This window comes from Xenopus laevis, chromosome 7S, assembly GCF_017654675.1.
Source record: "Xenopus laevis strain J_2021 chromosome 7S, Xenopus_laevis_v10.1, whole genome shotgun sequence".
In the NCBI taxonomy this organism is placed as follows: Eukaryota; Metazoa; Chordata; class Amphibia; order Anura; family Pipidae; genus Xenopus; species Xenopus laevis.
In genome coordinates this window covers 111,342,999-111,367,112 of record NC_054384.1, presented here as the reverse complement: position 1 = coordinate 111,367,112, position 24,114 = coordinate 111,342,999, and the positions used below count along the sequence as shown (strand labels likewise).

The window sequence follows — 24,114 nt, the reverse complement described above, 5'->3', positions numbered from 1 at the left end:
TATATATTAGGTACCTATCTAGTGTTACCAATCCCTATTTCTGTAGGGAAATGAGAGAGAGCAGACAGTAACCCTTCCAACACTTTCCTCTTGTCTCTGTCTAATTTGGGGGAATACAAGGCAACACTGTAACATTCACGCCCGCCATGAGAAATCACAGGGCCCCACATGAAAAAATTTTCTGGGCCCCACCACAAGCCCCACTTACAGGTCCACCCCCCACCACACACTAAAAAAAAAAACAAAAAACATTGGTGGCTATGGTTCCCACATGTTAATAAAAAAATATTGGTGGTCAGAGCCCCCCCATTGAAAAAAACATTTGTGGTCAGGGCCCCCCATTAAAAAATATTGGTGGCTAGGACCCCACATGGGGGAAAAAATTGGTGGCCAGGCCCCCCCTTAAATGTCCATGTAAAAAACTTGCCCCCTCCCAGAAGTTTAAAATAATTTGGTGCCCAGGGCCCCACCACACAACAGGGACCACAAAGGGTTACCTTAAGGGGGGCCCTGCCATGTTACACTTACTTCATTAGTGGGGCCCACCTGCTGTCAGTGAGCTGCCAACTACAGAAGGGAGGAGGGGAGCACAGGTGGCTGCATCTTCTTCCAGTGACAGCATTTTCTTCCCTTATTGGTCACAGAATTTCAAGTCCCGGTAAAACTGCATGGTGATTGGATGAGCTGGAGGAAAAATGTGCAAATTTCCTGTGAAAATCGCGAAAATGGGAAAAAATTTGCGAAACGCAGCCGACGTCTTGTTTTGGACGCCGCTGAATTTTCGCTGCAGTTTTACTAATTTATTCGCCGGCGGAAAAAGGCGGGAGTTCGTTGGGAATTTACACCTGGCGCATAAATTCCCCCATTACTGTCCACAATGTGTAAGAGATTTATTTCTTTTTGTCTGCGGGGGCTGCATAAGGGGGGCAGAGAGGGGGGGCAGAGAGGGGGGGCAGAGGAGGGAGTAAGTAGTAGAGATGGGGGTCACTGAGCAGTTGGGGGACAGACAGACACTGGGGGGAGAGTAAAAGGAATGGGGTTGAAGTGGAGGGAAGAGACAGGGGGGGGCAGAGGAGAAGTTGATTGAGCAGGAGATACAGGGGGGGCAGTAGATAAGGGGGTACAGGACACGGAGGGGTGGTAGGGAGAAGCAGGGGGGTCCCTTTAATAAGGAGGAAATGAGGGAGCAGGGGGGGACATAAAGTTGAGGGGGGGTTAAGCAGAAGTGCAGCAGGGAAGGGGGTGAGTGAGTTTGGGGGGGAGGAGTGTGGGGGGGAGTGAGCGGAACAGAAGGAAAAAGAAGGGGAGATTGGGGGGAGGGAAGGAGAAATAAAGAGGGAGGAGACAGAGGAGGGGGCGGGGGGAGAGCGAGTCAGTGAGAGACAGAGGGACAGACTCACATTCAGCCGCTGCTGTTGGACATTGGGGGGGGGAGGAGCCGAGGACGTGATGTTCCCCCAATTCTGCCGGACTCCGGGGACCCCCGGGCTGTACCCCGACTTGTGAAGCAAATGGATTTCCCGGGGTCGGAATGGGAAAGATGATGTGGCCCGGGGTCGGCGCCCTCCTGCCGCTCCTTCTGCCGCTGACACTGGGTGAGTGAGTGACATATAGTGGTGCCGGGTATCGGATTGTTATAAGAAATCTGCAGCTGCCGCCGAGTTGGGGGGCTAATTTGTGAGAATCGGGGGGGTCTGCAGTGAACTGTATTGTGATTATCTATAAATATCAGCCTTTTGCCTCCAGTCTCCCTCCCACCTGCACCCCCAAATCTCCCAGCCCCCCAATATATCGCCTCTGTCCCCCCCCTGGTCCATTTGTTTCTTCTCAGACCCCCCCCAGCTTTGTGCCCCCCTTATATTTCACTGGAATTGACTTTATTCTCTTTCCCCCTTTTACTGATCTTCACATCGTCCCCATTATTAACCCCCAGCACCCGCCCCTTTACTAATACTGACCCCCCCTATTATTGCTCCCTATTACTAATACTGACCTACAACTGGAACTAATGACCCCCCCTATCATTACACCCCATTATTGCCCCTTGACCCCCCTTTCCTAAACTCCCCCCACATTACAAAGCTTCAGAAATATTGCCTCCCAATGTGACACCCCCAAATAGTACCATTTCTTCCTCACACTGACTCCCCCCAAATCCTGCCTCTCCTAATAACTGACACCCCCATCCCTTTCCCTTTATTTAAACCCATTAGTGACCTTTGACCTTTCACAGTCACTTTCTTCCTTTTCCCCTAAAACTGATTTCAGCAAATCCCCCTGGAACAGACCCTGTGACTACAAGACCCCCCCGCTCCTCTGCACAAACCCTACACCTTGACCCCCACACCTCCCCCTACTCCCCCCTCAAGACCCTCTCCCTGACTTGGACCCCAGTACAGACCCAACACTTCTCCCGGGACTTTCCATCTGTAGAACATTTCCAGACCAGGACTTTGTCATTTGTGTCTCATCTCAACAATCTCCTCTGTGTTTATCATCTGTTTCTCTGCTTCTGCCTAAATCTCTCCCCATTAACCCTTCTCTTTTCTGCCATTTCTCCCATTAACCCCGTCTATTCCAAAGCTCAAATTCTCTCATGTCTGGAACATCTTTCTGTCTGTAGATGACACTACTAGTCCACCTACGAGTTCTTCTGTCTATAAATGGCTCCACTTTATCTCAACCCTCTCCACTTAACACAATCCCGTAGTTCCTAAATACTTCTCTCCTCCAATGTTCCTCTAGGTTTGTGAACTTCATTTTTTATTGATTTGGAAAAACTCCTTTTCATTTGTTTATTTCCTGACCATTTAGCGGAACCCCAGTTTTTACACCCTGATTCCCTTCCCATTTCCATGTTGGTGCCTCCGTATTCTCTGCTCTGTTTCCCTCTCACTGGACATGACTTTATCTGTCTTTTCATCAACACTGTGTTCTCTGTAAACCATTGATTGCAGCCCCTCGAATTTAGTCTTGTGACTGTACCCCCATAAATTATACTGAGGCTGTGCACCCCATACACTATCCCAGGCCTGTATTTCCCAAAGACTTTTCGTGTGACTGTAATTGCCATAAACAATCCCCTGTAAGATTTCCCAATCCCATGTCTGTGTCTCCCAGGCTCTACCCATTGTGGTAACATTGTTTTATAGGTCTCCTGAGTTCATATTTAATATAACAACATTTCTTCTTCCAAAAACCATCCTAGGGATTCAATTGCTTCCCCTGATCACTATAGGCTTTAGGTACATCCATACGATACATGTTCCTCTGCCGCTGGAATATTCAATTATCCAGTTCCCAAAAAATCTTTAGAGACATTATTTCCTCACTATTTTGATCTCTATCCCTTATAGAGACCTTGTTTCCTCTGTATCCCAATTTCTATCCCTTATAGAGACCTTGTTTCCTCTGTATCCCAATTTCTATCCCTTATAGAGACACTGTTTCCTCTGTATCCCAATTTCTATCCCTTATAGAGACACTGTTTCCTCTGTATCCCAATTTCTATCCCTTATAGAGACATTGTTTCCTCTGTATCCCGATTTCTATCCCTTATAGAGACATTGTTTCCTCTGTATCCCAATTTCTATCCCTTATAGAGACATTGTTTCCACTGTATCCCAATTTCTATCCCGTATAGAGACATTGTTTCCACTGTATCCCGATTTCTATCCCGTATAGAGACATTGTTTCCTCTGTATCCCGATTTCTATCCCTTATAGAGACATTGTTTCCACTGTATCCCGATTTCTATCCCTTATAGAGACATTGTTTCCTCTGTATCCCAATTTCTATCCCTTATAGAGACATTGTTTCCTCTGTATCCCAATTTCTATCCCTTATAGAGACCTTGTTTCCACTGTATCCCGATTTCTATCCCTTATAGAGACATTGTTTCCTCTGTATCCCAATTTCTATCCCTTATAGAGACATTGTTTCCACTGTATCCCAATTTCTATCCCGTATAGAGACATTGTTTCCACTGTATCCCGATTTCTATCCCGTATAGAGACATTGTTTCCTCTGTATCCTGATTTCTATCCCGTATAGAGACATTATTTCCTCTGTATCATGATCCCGATTCCCTGCGGTTACATTGTTTCCTCTGCTTGATCTTCCCAACACTGTGACTCTCAGGGTGATTGTTCCTTCTGCCTCCTGAAGGATTGAGACCATTTCTCATCTCCTGAGCCCCATTCTCTGTATTCACCTCCTCCTCCTCCTCTTCCTCATCACTGGGGGAAATGTTTTATCTCTGTTTTGGGCACTTTCCTCCTCTCAGGGAATATTTAGCTTTTCTCCTGGCCACCATCACACGTAGGAACGATAACACCAATATCTCGGAAAACTGTCTGTTTAACTAGAAGGTTCCCGTGTTTGTGAGGATTCCTATCTGTAGATGTATTGGCACCTCTGTATTCTGATCTCAGCTTGAGGAACATGGATTCTTCACTTGCTAAAACCCTTTAGTAGTCGCATTGATTCCACTCGTTAAGAGAGTCATCTCTTTGCAGCCGCATCGATTCCCTGCCCTCCTGAATAGATTCATTGGCTTTCCTTTCATTTCGGCATTACCCTTTATAGGAGCTTCCCCCCTTCATCTTCATCTCTGCCCTCGTTCCTTTCCCTTCTAAATATACAATATCATTTCCTACATTACACCCCTTCCTACCAGGTACAGCCATGTATCTACCCGGGCATCCAAGGGTTCCGCACCTGTATCTTCCCCTGCTGGGCGCCTATTCCAGGCATGTAACACATTATCTGTAGCAGGAGCCATTAACTCCTGTAGTTGTCTGGTTCTGCCGTATCTCAATCACTTTCCCTCTGGGTCTTTCCTTTTAATCTCTTTCCCTCTGCACCTTGTTTGCTTCACACCTCTCCCCCTCACCGCTTCTCTCTCCCGTCTCCTAACTGTGCTCCACTGATTGATTTTCCCTTCTCCTTTGCACCTCACTGCTCTTATTACAAACCTCTGGCCACAAATTATAGTAATGTGCTCCACACCTCTTACCGGATACTCTTCAATACACCGAGCGAAGGGGAATTTGATTTTTTTTCCAGCAGAGGCAGTAATTGTACATTGATGGGCTTTAAATGATTCTGTGCCAAAAATGCACACAGTTACCCAAAATAACAGTGTGTTGGTATCTAGTGAAGCGGCCTCTTTAGGATACATTTAGCAAAAATAATCCATGTTTGAGAGAAATGGCTGCTTTATTGGTTTTATTTTTAGAAGCCTAAGCAGGGGCTGTGTATCGGTGTATATATATATATATATATATATATATATATATATATATATATATATATACACACCCCATGGGGGCATCACCATATACATTCAACCTGCTTTTATGTTCAGTCTCTGCACTTTATATCTCAAAACAAGGTTACAGAAACATTGGGGTGTCACCCTGCTATAGTTCCAGGGGTACCCAGGGCACAAATAAGCACTCACCCCAAATCTCCCCCTAACTGACCTTCAGACTGGGCCCCCTTAGCTCATAACAAGGTTACAGATATATAGAAACATTGGGGTGTCACCCTGCTATAGTTCCAGGGGTACCCAGGGTACAAATAAGCACTCACCCCAAATCTCCCCCTAACTGACCTTCAGACTGGGCCCCCTTAGTTCATAACAAGGTTACAGATATATAGAAACATTGGGGTGTCACCCTGCTATAGTTCCAGGGGTACCCAGGGCACCAAATCAGTACCCTTTTAAGGACAGGAGTTACTCGTAAACACTACATTTCCCAGCATCCCCTTAGAGCCGATGTATATGGTGGAATTCTGCTGGTTGTTGTGGCAGTAACAGCTGGTGGGGCAAAGCTTACAGATCCTTATTGTGGAAGATTAAAGTGTAATGTTATTTCTGATGTCCAAATGGACTAAAAAGGTTAACCCCTTAGAGGCCTGATGGATATTTTGAGAGCAAAAAGGTTTTGGGCATAATGTGCACTAGTGATGAAATTACCCAGCGGAACGATACTTTGTACTGGAAGGGAATACGAAATGGTTAATATTGATTTCTGATGCTGGTGACACTGGATTAATGTAATAGGAGGAAAGTCGGGTTAAAACTGTTATTATTCCAGTTGGAAAATGTATGAATATTATCTGTATCCAAGGAAATCCCATGGTCCGGCTCTTTATTCTCTGCTTGTGCATCTTGTTCCCTTACGTTTATTGTTCTGTTATATGGAAAGGAGGAGAGGGCATTGTGCTGGGGCCCTATAGGTACAGGGGGGCCCATAAGAAAAAAATGTGAAATGCTCGATGTGTCACTGCAATGCTGGGGGGACCCCAATATTTTATGTTTATATTTTGTTTATCTAATGTGTCACTTTTGGGGTTAATGGATCAGCAGGGGACACTGGGCCTGTGGTACAACAAAAAGAAGTTTGGGGAATCTCCAGTGTTTATAAATCAGTTTATTATGAACCGTTAGGCCAATAGGCAGTAGGTGAATACGGGAGACAGGTCTATTTATTTTCAGAGAGGGAGGGGGCTGATCTTGTGCAGTGGTGCGGCGATTAAGGAGTTAAATATATGCCACATTGGATACAGGAGGGATCGTTGCATTACTCGTGGGCAGCAGAGGGTTAAGCTGCAGATGTTCCTTATAAAATCCCTGCAGCTGTGTCAGACTCCTGAACAAAAATAGCGGCAGACCCAGAGGCTGCGAGTGATACAATTTCACTGCAGGGGTTTTACAGAATGAGAGGACCCTAAAAATCTTTCCTTGTGGGGGTCCAAGAGTTTCTATTTAAGTCACTGCGAAAGAGTTGAATCTGTTCAAGGTACAATGCACCCAGGAGGCTTAAAGGGGACATAAACCCAAACAATTCAGCCTAACGCAGGAGCGATCATACTTGACTAATGCCAGGTCTCCTTTCAGTCATGATTTCCCATTATGATCTACATCCGTAAAAGTTTTGTTACCCTTCTGCTCCGTGAAAAATATTACTTAAATATTGATTTATACCTTTGATTTATGAGAAAATGAATATTTAACAAATGACCATTTCTTATGTAACCTTAACAGGATAAATATCTGAATGAAAAGAATGAAATAGGAGGATGATTTAGACAAGATGTCTAATGGTACATCCCCATCTACATTTTGGCATACCTCCCAACTGTCCCTTTTTCGGAGGGACAGTCCCTCTTTTGACAGCTCAACCCGCAGTCCCTCATTTGTACTGGAAAGTCCCTCTTTTCTCTGCACTGAACAGCCAGAAAAAGAAACAAAGTTTCTCACTTAATTGGCTTTTGGCAGAGAGCCCAGAACAGCTAACAGGTGCAAATAAGATACTTTGTAACAATTTTGAGACACAAAAACACAGTTTAGATAAGGAGAAATATTTTCAAACTTTCATAACCTGCCAAATTTTGTAAAACAAACATGGTAATTAGGGGGTTTGGCCACAGAAAGGGGTGTGGTCAAAAAATTGCTGCGGAAAAAAAAATTTTTGTCCCTCTTTTTACTTCCAAAATGTTGGGAGGTATGCTTTTGTGCACCCCTGGCCTAATGAATAAAAGAAAATGTAATGATCAACTTCACTATAACTTCCCAATAGCCATTTATTCCTCTGTATTCCTATTGAAAGCTTTTCCTTGCACTGCTGGTCCTGACTACATACACCCCCTCCAATCCGTGCACTGGTAATCACAGAACATGCAGTGCATTGGGCATATTGGGCTGGGCAGCAGATGATGTCAGTAGTCAGGAGCAGCAGTGCCAGGAATGTACTGGACAGTAATCAAACAAGGCTGCATTTACATTGTGCTTTACAGGCCTGTCCTGTTTAATGTCGTCCATGGTTGGAATTTATTAGTAATATTTCCAATATCATTAGCTCTTATCTGATGGTGACACTCCTGTAATGTGAATAAAATCTGACAGATCTTGATTGGCCGCTCACACTCCATATTTCTACCCTGACCTTTTCCCAGGAGCTGACAAGTCGATTTTTTTCTCTCTCGCTGCGGATCCTGCCAAACTGGCACTGTCTGATTACTTCTGACGTCTAACTACTCGAGGGCCTTTACTTTGCCCTATTTACTCCTGCCAGCTATTTATAACTGCCCGGGGTCCGTGCTAAGGTTGGGCACATACAGTGGGAGGGGGCACTTGTAATTAGTGGAGGGGCGAGTGAGGTCAACAAAAACATAAGAAAGCTGTCTCTGGTTTTTTTTTCTAAATACGTAAATAATTTTGAGGTGCAGTTGCCCTTTAATTTGAGGAAAGATTTGTTCCCCTTTCCCCAGGGCAATAGCAGGGGAAGCTCCTCGGCTGTGTAACAATGTGACAGAAAGATGTAATTTCATGCAGTTTTGTGTATTTAACCGTGTGTTATCCCTTTATCATCACAAGTGTAATATGTTTTTTATTGCGACAGCCCTTCCCATCTGCTTCTCTACAGATTTATTTATATTTCATTTCTTTTCTCTTCACTCGCACTGACATTTAACATTATGTATATTTGTGCTTTGAATTCAACCAGTGCAGAGAGGGGTCCAGGCTCCATAATCCCCCCTAAATCCTGCCCTGTATATAAATACAAACACTGAACTGAAATAGTATATTGAGCCAACGTTACTATAACCTACCCAGCAACTTACACAAAGCTCTGACTTACTAACAGCTTCATCCTCTACTTCCTGCACCTCCTGTATTTGCCCCAGGGAACTTCAGCTACTTTTAGCTTACTCATGGCTTCTGGCTGATATTAATGCACCACTGAGTTCCTTCTAGACTACACTTAGCAGCATAATCTACTCACTGTTTAATTAATGCACCAGTGACTTTCTATTACATTTACTAATGCTTACTAATGACCTGCAGTTACTATTAGTGATTGGTGTTACAATTAATTCCCACATACTGTTAGATTAATGGATACAAGGATTGTCTGAAACTCAATGTGCAATGTATTCTACTGTTCTGTTATTCAAAGGAGCATGGAGTTCAACAGGGTGGTAATACATAAATACTCACAGACACTAAGAACATTTATGGGAATGGGATTATTATCCACTGTTACTATAGGCACCATCTCTCCCTACTATACCTGCTATCCCACAGTCACACTCCCTTCTCAGAGACTATTATCCACTGTTACTATAGGCCACCATCTCCCTACTATACTGCTATCCCACAGTCACACTCCCTTCCCAGAGACTATTATCCACTGTTACTATAGACACATTTTCTCCCTACTATACCTGCTATCCCACAGTTACACTCCCTTCCCAGAGACTATTATCCACTGTTACTATAGGCACCATCTCTCCCTACTATACCTGCTATCCCAACAGTCACACTCCCTTCCAGAGACTGTTATCCACTCTTACTAAAAGGCACCACTCTCCCTACTATACCTGCTATCCCACAGTCACACTCCCTTCCCAGAGACTATTTCCACGTTACTATAGACACATCTCTCCCTACTATACCTGCCTATCCCCACAGTTACACCCCCCTTCCCAGAGACTATTATCCACTTTTACTATAAGGCCACCATCTCTCCCTACTATACCTGCTATCCCACAGTCACACTCCCTTCCCAGAGACTGTTATCCACTCTTACTATAGGCACCATCTCTCCCTACTATACCTGCTATCCCACAGTCACACTCCCTTCCCAGAGACTATTATTCCACTGTTACTATAGACACATCTCTCCCTACTATACCTGCTATCCCACAGTCACACTCCCTTCTCAGAGACTATTATCCACTGTTACTATAGGCACCATCTCTCCCTACTATACCTGCTATCCCACAGTCACACTCCCTTCCCAGAGACTATTATCCACTGTTTTCTATAGACACATCTCTCCCTACTATACCTGCTAAACCCACAGTTACACTCCCTTCCCAGAGACTATTATCCACTGTTTTCTATAGGCACCATCTCTCCCTACTATACCTGCTATCCCACAGTCACACTCCCTTCCCAGAGACTGTTATCCACTCTTACTATAGGCACCATCTCTCCCTACTATAACCTGCTATCCCACAGTCACACTCCCTTCCAGAGACTATTTTCCACTGTTACTATAGACACCCTCTCTCCCTACTATACCTGCTATCCCACAGTTACACTCCCTTCCCAGAGACTAAATATCCACTGTTACTATAGGCACCATCTCTCCCTACTATAACCTGCTATCCCACAGTCACACTCCCTTCCCAGAGACTGTTATCCACTCTTACTATAGGCACCATCTCTCCCTACTATACCTGCTATCCCACAGTCACACTCCCTTCCCAGAGACTATTATTCCACTTTACTATAGACACATCTCTCCCTACTATACCTGCTATCCCCACAGTCACACTCCCTTCTCAGAGACTATTATCCACTGTTACTATAAGGCACCATCTCTCCCTAATATACCTGCTATCCACAGTCACACTCCCTTCCCAGAGACTATTATCCACTGTTACTATAGACACCCCTCTCCCTACTATACCTGCTATCCCACAGTTACACTCCCTTCCCAGAGACTATTATCCACTGTTACTATAGGCGCCATCTCTCCCTACTATACCTGCTATCCCACAGTCACACTCCCTTCCCAGAGACTGTTATCCACTCTTACTATAGGCACCATCTCTCCCTACTATACCTGCTATCCCACAGTCACACTCCCTTCCCAGAGACTATTATCCACTGTTACTATAGACACATCTCTCCCTTACTATACCTGCTATCCCACAGTCACACTCCCTTCCCAGAGACTATTATCCCACTGTTACTATAGACACATCTCTCCCTACTTATACCTGCTATCCCACAGTCACACTCCCTTCCAGAGACTATTATCCACTGTTACTATAGACACATCTCTCCCTACTATACCTGCTATCCCACAGTCACACTCCCTTCCCAGAGACTATTATCCACTGTTACTATAGACACATCTCTCCCTACTATACCTGCTTCCCACAGTCACACTCCCTTCCCAGAGATATTATCCATGTTACTATAGACACATCTCTCCTATATACTGCTATCCCCAGTCACACTCCCTTCCCGAGACTATTATCACTGTTACTAAAGCACATTCCCCTACTATACCTGATCCACATCACAGTCCTTCAGAGACTATTATCCCACTGTTACTATAGACACATCTCTCCCTACTATATGCTTCCACAGTCACATCCTTCCCAGAGATATTATCCACTGTTACTATAGACACATCTCTCCCTACTATACCTGCTATCCCACGTCACACTCCCTTCCCAGAGACTAATCCACTGTTATAAGACACATCTCTCCTACTATACCTGCTATCCAAGTCACATCCCTTCCCAGAGATATTATCCCCTGTTTATAGACCATCTCTCCCTACATACTCTCCACTATCTCAGGCTTTTCCCCTGTTATATAAATTTTACAACCTGTATCCAAGTCACACTCCCTTCCAAGACTATTATCCACTGTTACTATAGACACATCTCTCCCTACTATACCTGCTATCCCACAGTCACACTCCCTTCCCAGAGACTATTATCCACTGTTACTATAGACACCATCTCTCCCTACTATACCTGCTATCCCACAGTCACACTCCCTTCCCAGAGACTATTATCCACTGTTACTATAGACACATCTCTCCCTACTATACCTGCTATCCCACAGTCACACTCCCTTCCCAGAGACTATTATCCACTGTTACTATAGACACCATCTCTCCCTACTATACCTGCTATCGCACAGTCACACTCCCTTCTCAGAGACTATTATCCCAATTTATCCCTGAAGGATCTTACAGTCCCTCTTTGTTTTTGTAATGCAGCGTCATTCAATAGTTCTCAGTCTGATTCTGGAGTGACTGTTTAGTACAATATGGGTAACTATGTATTTTTAGTATTTAATCAATAATGTATTATTTAGTGGAGACCATGAAAGGACCAGTCGAGAGCAGTTTGATTTTTAGACAGAAGTTCCTCCTGTGAGTTTTTTATGAAATATTAAAGAATCTCATATGTTCACAAAAGAGATGAAAAAAAGTTCCACTTTAATTTCTATTCATGTTTTGGTTCCTGGTTCTTCACATTAAGGGGTGGCCTGGGCATTAAAGATTAAAGATCTAATTCATGGATTAGGAATAAATTGAAACGAAAGATTTTAATCTGGAAACATTAGTACAAAATCATAAGGAAATAAAATAAATTGACGTTGCAGTTATTTCTATCCTGTTCTCTCGTTGTGGTTTTGCCGGACCCGTTCCTATTGCAACAAATTCCCTATCAGCTCTGGTCTGTGGAGCCATGAATTATTAATTGTTTAATCAAAACCCACCCAGGGTTCTGAGTTCGGGGGTTTCTTTATACATATTTATGGCTTGGGACAGAGAGCCCCACAAAATCCTTATACTTCCTTGATATTATGCTGTGCACATTAAAGGGGAACTTAACCCCAACTGTTTGTTTTTGCTTAATGAAAGGATATGCACTTCTAAGAAACCTTCCATTAAGTCAGATTTTTTTTTATAACAGCAGTCCTGTCCTGCTTTATGGCAGCTGAGATTCTAGCTATCTGTATAACAGAACATTCTGTCCCAGTGGCTGCACAGATCCTATCTGATCCCCATTGTAAGCAGCAGTCCTGTCCTGCTTTATGGCAGCTGAGATTCTAGCTATCTGTATAACAGAACATTCTGTCCCAGTGGCTGCACAGATCCTATCTGATCCCCATTGTAAGCAGCAGTCCTGTCCTGCTTTATGGCTGAGAAGAATGTTGACCTCCTAATTGCATTATTTAGGATACTGATAGATTCGCAGGGAAAAATCAAGCAACTTCATGTAATTACAATTTAGAAACATACAGGTGTTTGATATAAATATGATATAATTATATTTTCCTTTATTAATTATTTCTATATCGGTGGCCTGGAGATATCTTGTATATGACAGATGTAAAGGAGTATTTATGGGGCACCACACAGAGAACGATGTGCATTTTGCTGGTGCTGATATTTGGAAATTCTGCAATGTATCTGAAGAAGTTATGGGGCACTTTCAGGTGTCGGTGGGACTGATTAACTCATCTGTCTCCCTCCTCCCCCTATATTTTCTCTGCTTGAATCCCTGCTGTTCCTTAGCTGAAGGGGAAGGGGAGCTCTGTCTCTCTCTCTCTCTGTTCAAAGCAATATTTGGCCACTGTGTGGTGTATCTGCTCTCCCACTGAATTCCACACACTCCCGGCACTGGCACCTCCCTGCTGTATTCTCTCCCATGTATCAGACTGTTATATATGGAATGGAACCTACCAGTGCAGCCCTCCAGCCGTTTACCTATTAATGTCTGTACAGAGAGATCCCATAAAACTATAGCAGCATAGGTATTCCCTGTACTAAGCACAATTCAGCAGGAACAGTCCCTAAGTTTGCTCATAGTCTGTACAGAGAGATCCCATAAAACTATGGTACATAGGTATTCCCTGTACTAAGCACAATTCAGCAGGAACAGTCCCCTAAGTTTGCTCATAGTCTGTACAGAGAGATCCCATAAAACTATGGTACATAGGTATTCCCTGTACTAAGCACAATTCAGCAGGAACAGTCCCCTAAGTTTGCTCATAGTCTGTACAGAGAGATCCCATAAAACTATGGCACATAGGTATTCCCTGTACTAAGCACAATTCAGCAGGAACAGTCCATACGTTTGCTGTGTAGCATTGCTATGATGAATTAGTTGTTGGACATACTATAGGTTTAGTGTGACTTACCTGCAGTACAGGGGAGGCCTGAATATAAATGTCCATTGGGACAGGATTTGGGGGAAATACAGCAGAATAGAGCAATTCCACCCTGGGACACGGATATACAGTATTCTGGTGAAATTCAGCAATTCACCCAGGAATTCATTAAAAAATGTTTTCCCATTTCTGAGGAGCGGAACGTCTGGGCTTTAGGTACAACAACAAATCTTTGCAGGTAATTACTGAACACAACTCTGGATGTGATAACTCAAAGAGCAGGAACACACGGCTCTCCCACAATCCTCTGCTCTCAGAATATCAATAAATAAGAAACTTCCACAAGGCTCAGAATCATAAAAACCACAAGGCCAGACGCTTGATCTCAGACTGTGAGTTGTAGTTTAACCCCAAATGAAGGATGAAGCTTGTACAGCCCTGACCTAAATATAAAGGGGCACTTGCTGGCACCTCTCCAATGGATCCTGTCCTGGATCTAAGGGGCTCTTACAACACCAAATACTACAGGTCCTGGAAGTGTCTGCTGGAGAGAACAGAACTCTCAGGAGTCGGATCAGATTCTCCTCTGTGAGACTGGGGGCGTCTCCTGCTCCATCAATTGACTGACAAATCACATGTCACTGGGGAATCAGAACCTGACAACTAAGATTTATAAGGAAATTCAGCAGGGAAAGCTACAAGCAACATTGTCAGCAACTCCTGAAACCCCGTAATTGCTTCCTATGCTGAAATATTCTCCCTCCCCCCTAACTTATCCCCCCTTCCTTGTTAGGAAATCCCATAACCTGACTGCCCTTACAGTAAAGAACCCCTTCCTATGCTGATGGTGAGATCTCCTTTCCTCCCCACCAATGAATCACTCATTCCCCCTCTCTTGGTAGGGAATCCCATAACCTGACTGTCCTTACAGTAAAGAACCCCTTCCTATGCTGATGGTGAGATCTCCTTTCCTCCCCACCAATGAATCACTCATTCCCCCTCTCTTGGTAGGGAATCCCATAACCTGACTGTCCTTACAGTAAAGAACCCCTTCCTATGCTGATGGTGAGATCTCCTTTCCTCCCCACCAACAAATCACTCATTCCCCCTCTCTTGGTAGGGAATCCCATAACCTGACTGTCCTTACAGTAAAGAACCCCTTCCTATGCTGATGGTGAGATCTCCTTTCCTCCCCACCAATGAATCACTCATTCCCCTCTCTTGGTAGGGAATCCATAACCTGACTGTCCTTACAGTAAAGAACCCCTTCCTATGCTGATGGTGAGATCTCCTTTCCTCCCCACCAATGAATCACTCATTCCCCCTCTCTTGGTAGGGAATCCATAACCTGACTGTCCTTACAGTAAAGAACCCCTTCCTATGCTGATGGTGAGATCTCCTTTCCTCCCCACCAATGAATCACTCATTCCCCCTCTCTTCGTAGGGAATGCCATAACCTGACTGTCCTTACAGTAAAGAACCCCTTCCTATACTGATGGTGAGATCTCCTTTCCTCCCCACCAATGAATCACTCATTCCCCTCTCTTGTAGGGAATCCCATAACCTGACTGTCCTTACAGTAAAGAACCCCTTCCTATGCTGATGGTGAGATCTCCTTTCTCCCCACCAACAAATCACTCATTCCCCTCTCTTGGTAGGGAATCCATAACCTGACTGTCCTTACAGTAAAGAACCCCTTCCTATGCTGATGGTGAGATCTCCTTTCCTCCCCACCAATGAATCACTCATTCCCCCTCTCTTGGTAGGGAATCCCATAACCTGACTGTCCTTACAGTAAAGAACCCCTTCCTATGCTGATGGTGAGATCTCCTTTCCTCCCCACCAATGAATCACTCATTCCCCTCTCTTGGTAGGAATCCCATAACCTGACTGCCCTTACAGTAAAGAACCCCTTCCTATGCTGATGGTGAGATCTCCTTTCCTCCCACCAATGAATCACTCATTCCCCTCTCTTGGTAGGGAATCCCATAACCTGACTGCCCTTACAGTAAAGAACCCCTTCCTATGCTGATGGTGAGATCTCCTTTCCTCCCCACCAATGAATCACTCATTCCCCTCTCTTGGTAGGGAATCCCATAACCTGACTGTCCTTACAGTAAAGAACCCCTTCCTATACTGATGGTGAGATCTCCTTTCCTCCCCACCAATGAATCACTCATTCCCCTCTCTTGGTAGGGAATCCCATAACCTGACTGTCCTTACAGTAAAGAACCCCTTCCTATGCTGATGGTGAGATCTCCTTTCCTCCCCACCAATGAATCACTCATTCCCCCTCTCTTGGTAGGGAATCCCATAACCTGACTGTCCTTACAGTAAAGAACCCCTTCCTATGCTGATGGTGAGATCTCCTTTCCTCCCCACCAATGAATCACTCATTCCCCCTCTCTTGGTAGGGAATCCCATAACCTGACTGCCCTTACAGTAAAGAACCCCTTCCTATGCTGATGGTGAGATCTCCTTTCCTCCCCACCAATGAATCACTCATTCCCCCTCTCTTGGTAGGGAATCCCATAACCTGACTGTCCTTACAGTAAAGAACCCCTTCCTATGCTGATGGTGAGATCTCCTTTCCTCCCCACCAATGAATCACTCATTCCCCCTCTCTTGGTAGGGAATCCCATAACCTGACTGCCCTTACAGTAAAGAACCCCTTCCTATGCTGATGGTTAGATGTCACTTGTCAGAATTCCCCTTCTCTTTCTCACCCTCATCATTAATAACACCACTCATTTCAGTGTAACCTTATCCTGTATCTCTCATCCCAATTGTGAGGTCAATCACTTGGATTTACTGACGTACTGACAGCCATTACTGCCAATGCTCTGTACAAGATGGAGACAGTAGGACAAGATGGAGACAGTAGGACAAGATGGAGAAAGTAGGACAAGATGGAGACAGTTGGGCAAGATGGAGACAGTAGGACAAGATGGAGACAGTTGGGCAAGATGGAGACAGTAGGACAAGATGGAGACAGTAGGGCAAGATGGAGACAGTAGGACAAGATGGAGACAGTAGGGCAAGATGGAGACAGTAGGACAAGATGGAGACAGTAGGACAAGATGGAGACAGTAGGGCAAGATGGAGACAGTAGGACAAGATGGAGTCAGTAGGGCAAGATGGAGACTCTTATAATGGTGACACAAGTGCAACAAATAACAACTCTCTGATCAACCTCCCAAACCTGAGCCCACAGCATTCCTTAGCCACGCCCCTTGCTTCTCCCTAGTCTGGGCTTGGTACGGTGGCAGAAATGGCGACTGTGGCTCCTGCTGACGGTGCGACACAAATGACAGTGACTTGATCATTATGAAGCAGCCAATGACGTGGCACTTAAATTAAGCCGTTATTCCAATTTTTTGGGACTGGATTCATGTTTCTGACATTTATCTGACGAGTTTAATTAGCAACGCGGAGCCTCTTTCCGTTGCTTTATTCTCAGGGATCCATTTAGCCGCTCCCCTCTCTGCACATGAACAGATGGTTTGGTCGGGAAGAGACGGGAAACGCGGTACCGCTCTGAGGCGACTTGCGCTCATCTCTTACACTGAACAAATTGGTTCCGAAACCCAGGGGAGGATGAGCGGGAAAACCCAGAAACCTACAAAAGTTATGATTCCCTTAGACAGTACAGTATGAGGGTATAGCTTATTGTGTGCCCAGAACATTCCTTCTCTGTATATTTGTATTTATACATATGGGAGGAGGAGGTGCCATATTGATTCCCTTAGACAGTACAGTATGAGGGTATAGCTTATTGTGTGCCCAAACATTCCTTCTCTGTATATTTGTATTTATACATATGGGAGGAGGAGGTGCCATATTGATTCCCTTAGACAGTACAGTATGAGGGTATAGCTTATTGTGTGCCCAGAACATTCCTTCTCTGTATATTTGTATTTATACATATGGGAGGAGGGCGGTGCCATACTATTATTTAAAATTAACCCATGAATAGTGATGGGCGAATTTGGCCCATTTCGCCTCGCCACGAATTTCGTAAATTTCTTGTGAAAGTTGACGCCGGCGCCCATTAAAGTCAATGGGCGTCCGTTTATCGTTGCCGGTGTCTAAATTGGCGTCAGAACCATTGCAGCAAATTTGCAAATTTATTCGCTGGCGGCAAAACGGGCAAATTTGCCGCGAATTCGCCCATCGCTGCCCATGAAGCCATTTTTAGAGTTTCCCTTAGAAATCATCACAGCGCACCCTACAGACCATTAGCTGCACATTCAGCCAATTAATTGCACTGACATCACCTTCAGATCAATAGGTGGGGCCCCGTGTTATTGTGCCATCAGTACGGGGCCCACACTGCACTTATTCATATTAGAAAACATTCTTTCCATCCATTCAGTTGTCACTGCAGAAAGAAAGTAGGAAAAGGTTTCGGTAGTTAAATTCTTGTTGCCCTCTAATGAGATTAAATTAACCTTGAATCCTTTCAGCGCTGAATGGGTCGGTGCGTTGTTATTATTCCAGCATACGCAGGGTCGTTAGGTTAATCGGTCTAGTCCATACGGACGTGCCCAGGGATAAAGGATTTCCACAGACTTGCAAGAACCGCCAGTACTGTTACATCCTGAATCTAATTGTCAGCTTCTTGGTTTGTGCCTTTCATGAGCAACTTTGGTTTAGTTAAGTGTTGCTCATCATTAGAGAAGATTACGTTTCCCAGGGGCCTGAATAATATTAGTAAAAAATCCCACTCTGTGAGTTTTGTACCAGTGGGTTGGATTTGTGTGAGTTGCTAATGGCTGAACAGGTTTATAAATTTAAATATTGGTCCCCTAACAACTTTCCTCTTTATCCCTCTCTTTTTCTGTTCCCTTCTCTCCTCTTCTCTCTTTCTCTTCTCCTTCTTTCCTTTTCTCCCCCAACTGTTTGGCCTTATTCTCCTCCCGCTTCTCTCCCCTTCTATATTTCTCCTCTCCCCCATTTGTCTCTATACTCCCTAACCCCCTTTCCTTCTCTCCTTCTGTCTCTCATCCCTCTCCTTTCCTTTTCTATTCCCCCAACTGTTTGGCCTTACTCTCCCCATCCTCCCTCTTCTCTCCCCTTCTATATTTCTCCTCTCCCCCATTTGTCTCTCTATTCCCTAACCCCCTTTCCCTTCTCTCCTGTCTCTCATCCCCTCTCCTTTCCTTTTCTCCCCCAACTGTTTGGCCTTACTCTCCCCCATCCTCCCTCTTCTCTCCCCTTCTATATTTCTCCTCTCCCCCATTTGTCTCTATACTCCCTAACCCCCTTTCCTTCTCTCCTTCTGTCTCTCATCCCCTCTCCTTTCCTTTTCTATTCCCCAACTGTTTGGCCTTACTCTCTCCCCATCCTCCCTCTTCTCTCCCCTTCTATATTTCTCCTCTCCCCCATTTGTCTCTCTACTCCCTAACCCCTTTCCCTTCTCTCCTTCCATCTCTCATCCCCTCTCCTTTCCTTTCCTCCCCCAACTGTTTGGCCTTACTCTCCCCCATCCTCCCTCTTCTCTCCCCTTCTATATTTCTCCTCTCCCCCATTTGTCTCTCTACTCCCTAACCCCCTTTCCCTTCTCTCCTTCTGTCTCTCATCCCCTCTCCTTTCCTTTTCTATTCCCCCAACTGTTTGGCCTTACTCTCCCCCATCCTCCCTCTTCTCTCCCCTTCTATATTTCTCCTCTCCCCCATTTGTCTCTCTATTCCCTAACCCCCTTTCCCTTCTCTCCTGTCTCTCATCCCCTCTCCTTTCCTTTTCTCCCCCAACTGTTTGGCCTTACTCTCCCCATCCTCCCTCTTCTCTCCCCTTCTATATTTCTCCTCTCCCCCATTTGTCTCTATACTCCCTAACCCCCTTTCCTTCTCTCCTTCTGTCTCTCATCCCCTCTCCTTTCCTTTTCTATTCCCCCAACTGTTTGGCCTTACTCTCCCCCATCCTCCCTCTTCTCTCCCCTTCTATATTTCTCCTCTCCCCCATTTGTCTCTCTACTCCCTAACCCCTTTCCCTTCTCTCCTTCCATCTCTCATCCCCTCTCCTTTCCTTTCCTCCCCAACTGTTTGGCCTTACTCTCCCCCATCCTCCCTCTTCTCTCCCCTTCTATATTTCTCCTCTCCCCCATTTGTCTCTCTACTCCCTAACCCCCTTTCCCTTCTCTCCTTCTGTCTCTCATCCCCTCTCCTTTCCTTTTCTCCCCCAACTGTTTGGCCTTACTCTCCCCCATCCTCCCTCTTCTCTCCCCTTCTATATTTCTCCTCTCCCCCATTTGTCTCTCTACTCCCTAACCCCCTTTCCCTTCTCTCCATCTGTCTCTCATCCCCTCTCCTTTCCTTTTCTCTCCCAACTGTTTGGCCTTACTCTCCCCCATCCTCCCTCTTCTCTCCCCTTCTATATTTCTCCTCTCCCCCATTTGTCCCTCTACTCTCCTAACCCCTTTCCCTTCTCTCCATCTGTCTCTCATCCCCTCTCCTTTCCTTTTCTCTCCCAACTGTTTGGCCTTACTCTCCCCCATCCTCCCTCTTCTCTCCCCTTCTATATTTCTCCTCTCCCCCATTTGTCTCTCTACTCCCTAACCCCTTTCCCTTCTCTCCTTCCATCTCTCATCCCCTCTCCTTTCCTTTCCTCCCCAACTGTTTGGCCTTACTCTCCCCCATCCTCCCTCTTCTCTCCCCTTCTATATTTCTCCTCTCCCCCATTTGTCTCTCTACTCCCTAACCCCCTTTCCCTTCTCTCCATCTGTCTCTCATCCCCTCTCCTTTCCTTTTCTCTCCCAACTGTTTGGCCTTACTCTCCCCCATCCTCCCTCTTCTCTCCCCTTCTATATTTCTCCTCTCCCCCATTTGTCTCTATACTCCCTAACCCCCTTTCCTTCTCTCCTTCTGTCTCTCATCCCCTCTCCTTTCCTTTTCTATTCCCCCAACTGTTTGGCCTTACTCTCCCCCATCCTCCCTCTTCTCTCCCCTTCTATATTTCTCCTCTCCCCATTTGTCTCTCTACTCCCTAACCCCCTTTCCCTTCTCTCCTTCTGTCTCTCATCCCCTCTCCTTTCCTTTTCTATTCCCCCAACTGTTTGGCCTTACTCTCCCCCATCCTCCCTCTTCTCTCCCCTTCTATATTTCTCCTCTCCCCCATTTGTCCCTCTACTCCCTAACCCCCTTTCCCTTCTCTCCATCTGTCTCTCATCCCCTCTCCTTTCCTTTTCTCTCCCAACTGTTTGGCCTTACTCTCCCCCCATCCCCCTCTTCTCTCCCCTTCTATATTTCTCCTCTCCCCCATTTGTCTCTCTACTCCCTAACCCCCTTTCCCTTCTCTCCTTCTGTCTCTCATCCCCTCTCCTTTCCTTTTCTCTCCCAACTGTTTGGCCTTACTCTCCCCCATCCTCCCTCTTCTCTCCCCTTCTATATTTCTCCTCTCCCCCATTTGTCTCTCTACTCCCTAACCCCCTTTCCATTCTCTCATTTTGTCTCTCATCCCCTATTTTCCCATTAACTCTTTTTTTCATTTTTCTTTTCTTTCCCACCTCTTGTCTTTAATCCATAGTGTAGCCATCCCTGGGCCTGAATATCCCCCTCACAAGCAGGGCATAGAATCAATATTAAGAACTCTCTATATTCCCCATTGTATTTCTACGACTCGCACAGTTCTTGACACAATGTAGTGAGTCGGCTTCGTATAAAATGATTATTATTGTGACACAGTCGGACTTCTCACCAGGAAAACTCACTATGGGAGCCCATAAAGGTGTCAATCCTGACTTGGATCTATTTAACAGTTTGCTTCTACTGTATTGTTTAGGAGTCAGAACCAGTAGTGCAGGAAGGTCCAGACTTACATTATAGTTACAAATAACTTAAAACTCATTGGAATCCCTTAGTAAATGGATATTGGGCTGAGAATATAACAAGAGGTTCCCAAACTTTCGCCAATAGGACTGATTCCCAAGTTGTTTTACTGAAAATCATTATTTTACTTCTTGACACCGGAAACATTAACGTCTGGGGATTCACCTCAATTTATGTGGGAGGTTCTGCTGAGACTAAATATACGTTTGTGCTTGGGATTATTTGTGTCGTACATTTATCACTATTAATATATAATGATTTCTGTGTCTTTAGATGAGAGGACAGTTACTCCCACTCTCCCTCCGGCTCCAGTTCAGCGAGTGACATGTGAAATTTCCGTATGTTTATATTAAATACTTGTTTAAAACGAAAGTTTACGAATCCGCTGAGTATTATAAAAAAAGAAATCAACACGAACTGTTGGCTCCAAATCTGCAGCAGATTTAAGGGGAAACTGTTGCATTGCTTTTTCCTTCTCTCAGACCAGACATCGCAGTTGCTGGTTACTAGGCATTAGTTACCCTAGCAACCAGACAGCCCATTGGAATTGAGAATGGAAGATCGGTGGGAGAGGGCCAACTAATAAAGATAGGATATTGAAAATACCCCATAATTAGAATTACTTATACTAGATATAACGTGACCTGAATGAATGAAAATCTTCATAGTCATAACCCCATAACCAATCACTTTTCGGTTGCTAGGGTCAGCGAGCCTGACAACCAGGCAGAAAACAGTAAGGACTGGAAGGCTAATCATTTAAATACAGTGCAAAATTAATTATAAAGAAAACTATAAAGTTATTTACAATACATTGATCTTTAACATAATTAAAGTTCATATAAACAGATCCTTTAATAACTAGGTTGGGGGTTATTTCTATCTAAGCACATTAAGGTCTGGGAGCCTTTCCCGAAATTCTTTCTTATTTATGCTCCAAAACTGAGGGTCAGTGTACCCCCCATTGTGCTACTAATACCTATTCCTATAAATTCCTATAAGTTCCTATATAACAAGTATTGATTTGCCTCCCCCATGTGTATTGTTCTGCCGCTTGCTATAAACTCATCTGAAATTATAATTCCTCGACCCCTCTCTCCTCACTGACAGTAAATTACCATTCTCTATGCGCTCGGCTGGGGGAATTCTGTGCCCTGAAATTTATTCTTTCATTTAAGATCTTGTGACCATATTGATTCCTCCTGGTTTTTTTGTTATTTTGTGTTTGACTTACCCTTCCTATAATATATTTATTATGAACCAGGACAATGTGTCATTTATACCTATATATTAATTATCATTTGTGAATGCAGCATCAATGACATTTAAAATGATTATTTATTTTACTAATGTAAGGACAGTCAGGTTATGGGATTCCCTACCAAGAGAGGGGGAATGAGTGATTCATTGGTGGGGAGGAAAGGAGATCTCACCATCAGCATAGGAAGGGGGTTCTTTACTGTAAGGGCAGTCAGGTTATGGGATTCCCTACCAAGAGAGGGGAATGAGTGATTCATTGGTGGGGAGAAAAGGAGATCTCACCATCAGTATAGGAAGGGGTTCTTTACTGTAAGGACAGTCAGGTTATGGGATTCCCTACCAAGAGAGGGGGAATGAGTGATTCATTGGTGGGGAGGAAAGGAGATCTCACCATCAGTATAGGAAGGGGTTCTTTACTGTAAGGACAGTCAGGTTATGGGATTCTCTACCAAGAGAGGGGAATGAGTGATTCATTGGTGGGGAGGAAAGGAGATCTCACCATCAGTATAGGAAGGGGTTCTTTACTGTAAGGACAGTCAGGTTATGGGATTCCCTACCAAGAGAGGGGGAATGAGTGATTCATTGGTGGGGAGAAAAGGAGATCTCACCATCAGCATAGGAAGGGGGTTCTTTACTGTAAGGGCAGTCAGGTTATGGGATTCCCTACCAAGAGAGGGGAATGAGTGATTCATTGGTGGGGAGGAAAGGAGATCTCACCATCAGCATAGGAAGGGGGTTCTTTACTGTAAGGGCAGTCAGGTTATGGGATTCCCTACCAAGAGAGGGAATGAGTGATTCATTGGTGGGGAGAAAAGGAGATCTCACCATCAGCATAGGAAGGGGTTCTTTACTGTAAGGACAGTCAGGTTATGGGATTCCCTACCAAGAGAGGGGGAATGAGTGATTCATTGGTGGGGAGGAAAGGAGATCTCACCATCAGTATAGGAAGGGGTTCTTTACTGTAAGGACAGTCAGGTTATGGGATTCTCTACCAAGAGAGGGGAATGAGTGATTCATTGGTGGGGAGGAAAGGAGATCTCACCATCAGTATAGGAAGGGGTTCTTTACTGTAAGGACAGTCAGGTTATGGGATTCCCTACCAAGAGAGGGGGAATGAGTGATTCATTGGTGGGGAGAAAAGGAGATCTCACCATCAGCATAGGAAGGGGGTTCTTTACTGTAAGGGCAGTCAGGTTATGGGATTCCCTACCAAGAGAGGGGAATGAGTGATTCATTGGTGGGGAGGAAAGGAGATCTCACCATCAGCATAGGAAGGGGGTTCTTTACTGTAAGGGCAGTCAG

At 44.8% G+C, this 24,114-nt stretch overlaps 1 protein-coding gene across 1 annotated transcript in view; it reads left to right on the top strand.

Annotated features, from left to right (window-relative positions):
• Window positions 1-1,371: 1,371 nt before the first annotated feature.
• Window positions 1,372-24,114, top strand: part of igsf21.S (immunoglobin superfamily member 21 S homeolog) — a 211,775-nt gene continuing 189,032 nt past the window's right edge. Inside the window, exon 1 of the mRNA XM_041571769.1 lies at window positions 1,372-1,595. Coding sequence (XP_041427703.1) covers window positions 1,532-1,595 — 64 coding nt within the window. The 5' untranslated portion in view covers window positions 1,372-1,531. The remainder of the gene's footprint in view (window positions 1,596-24,114) is intronic.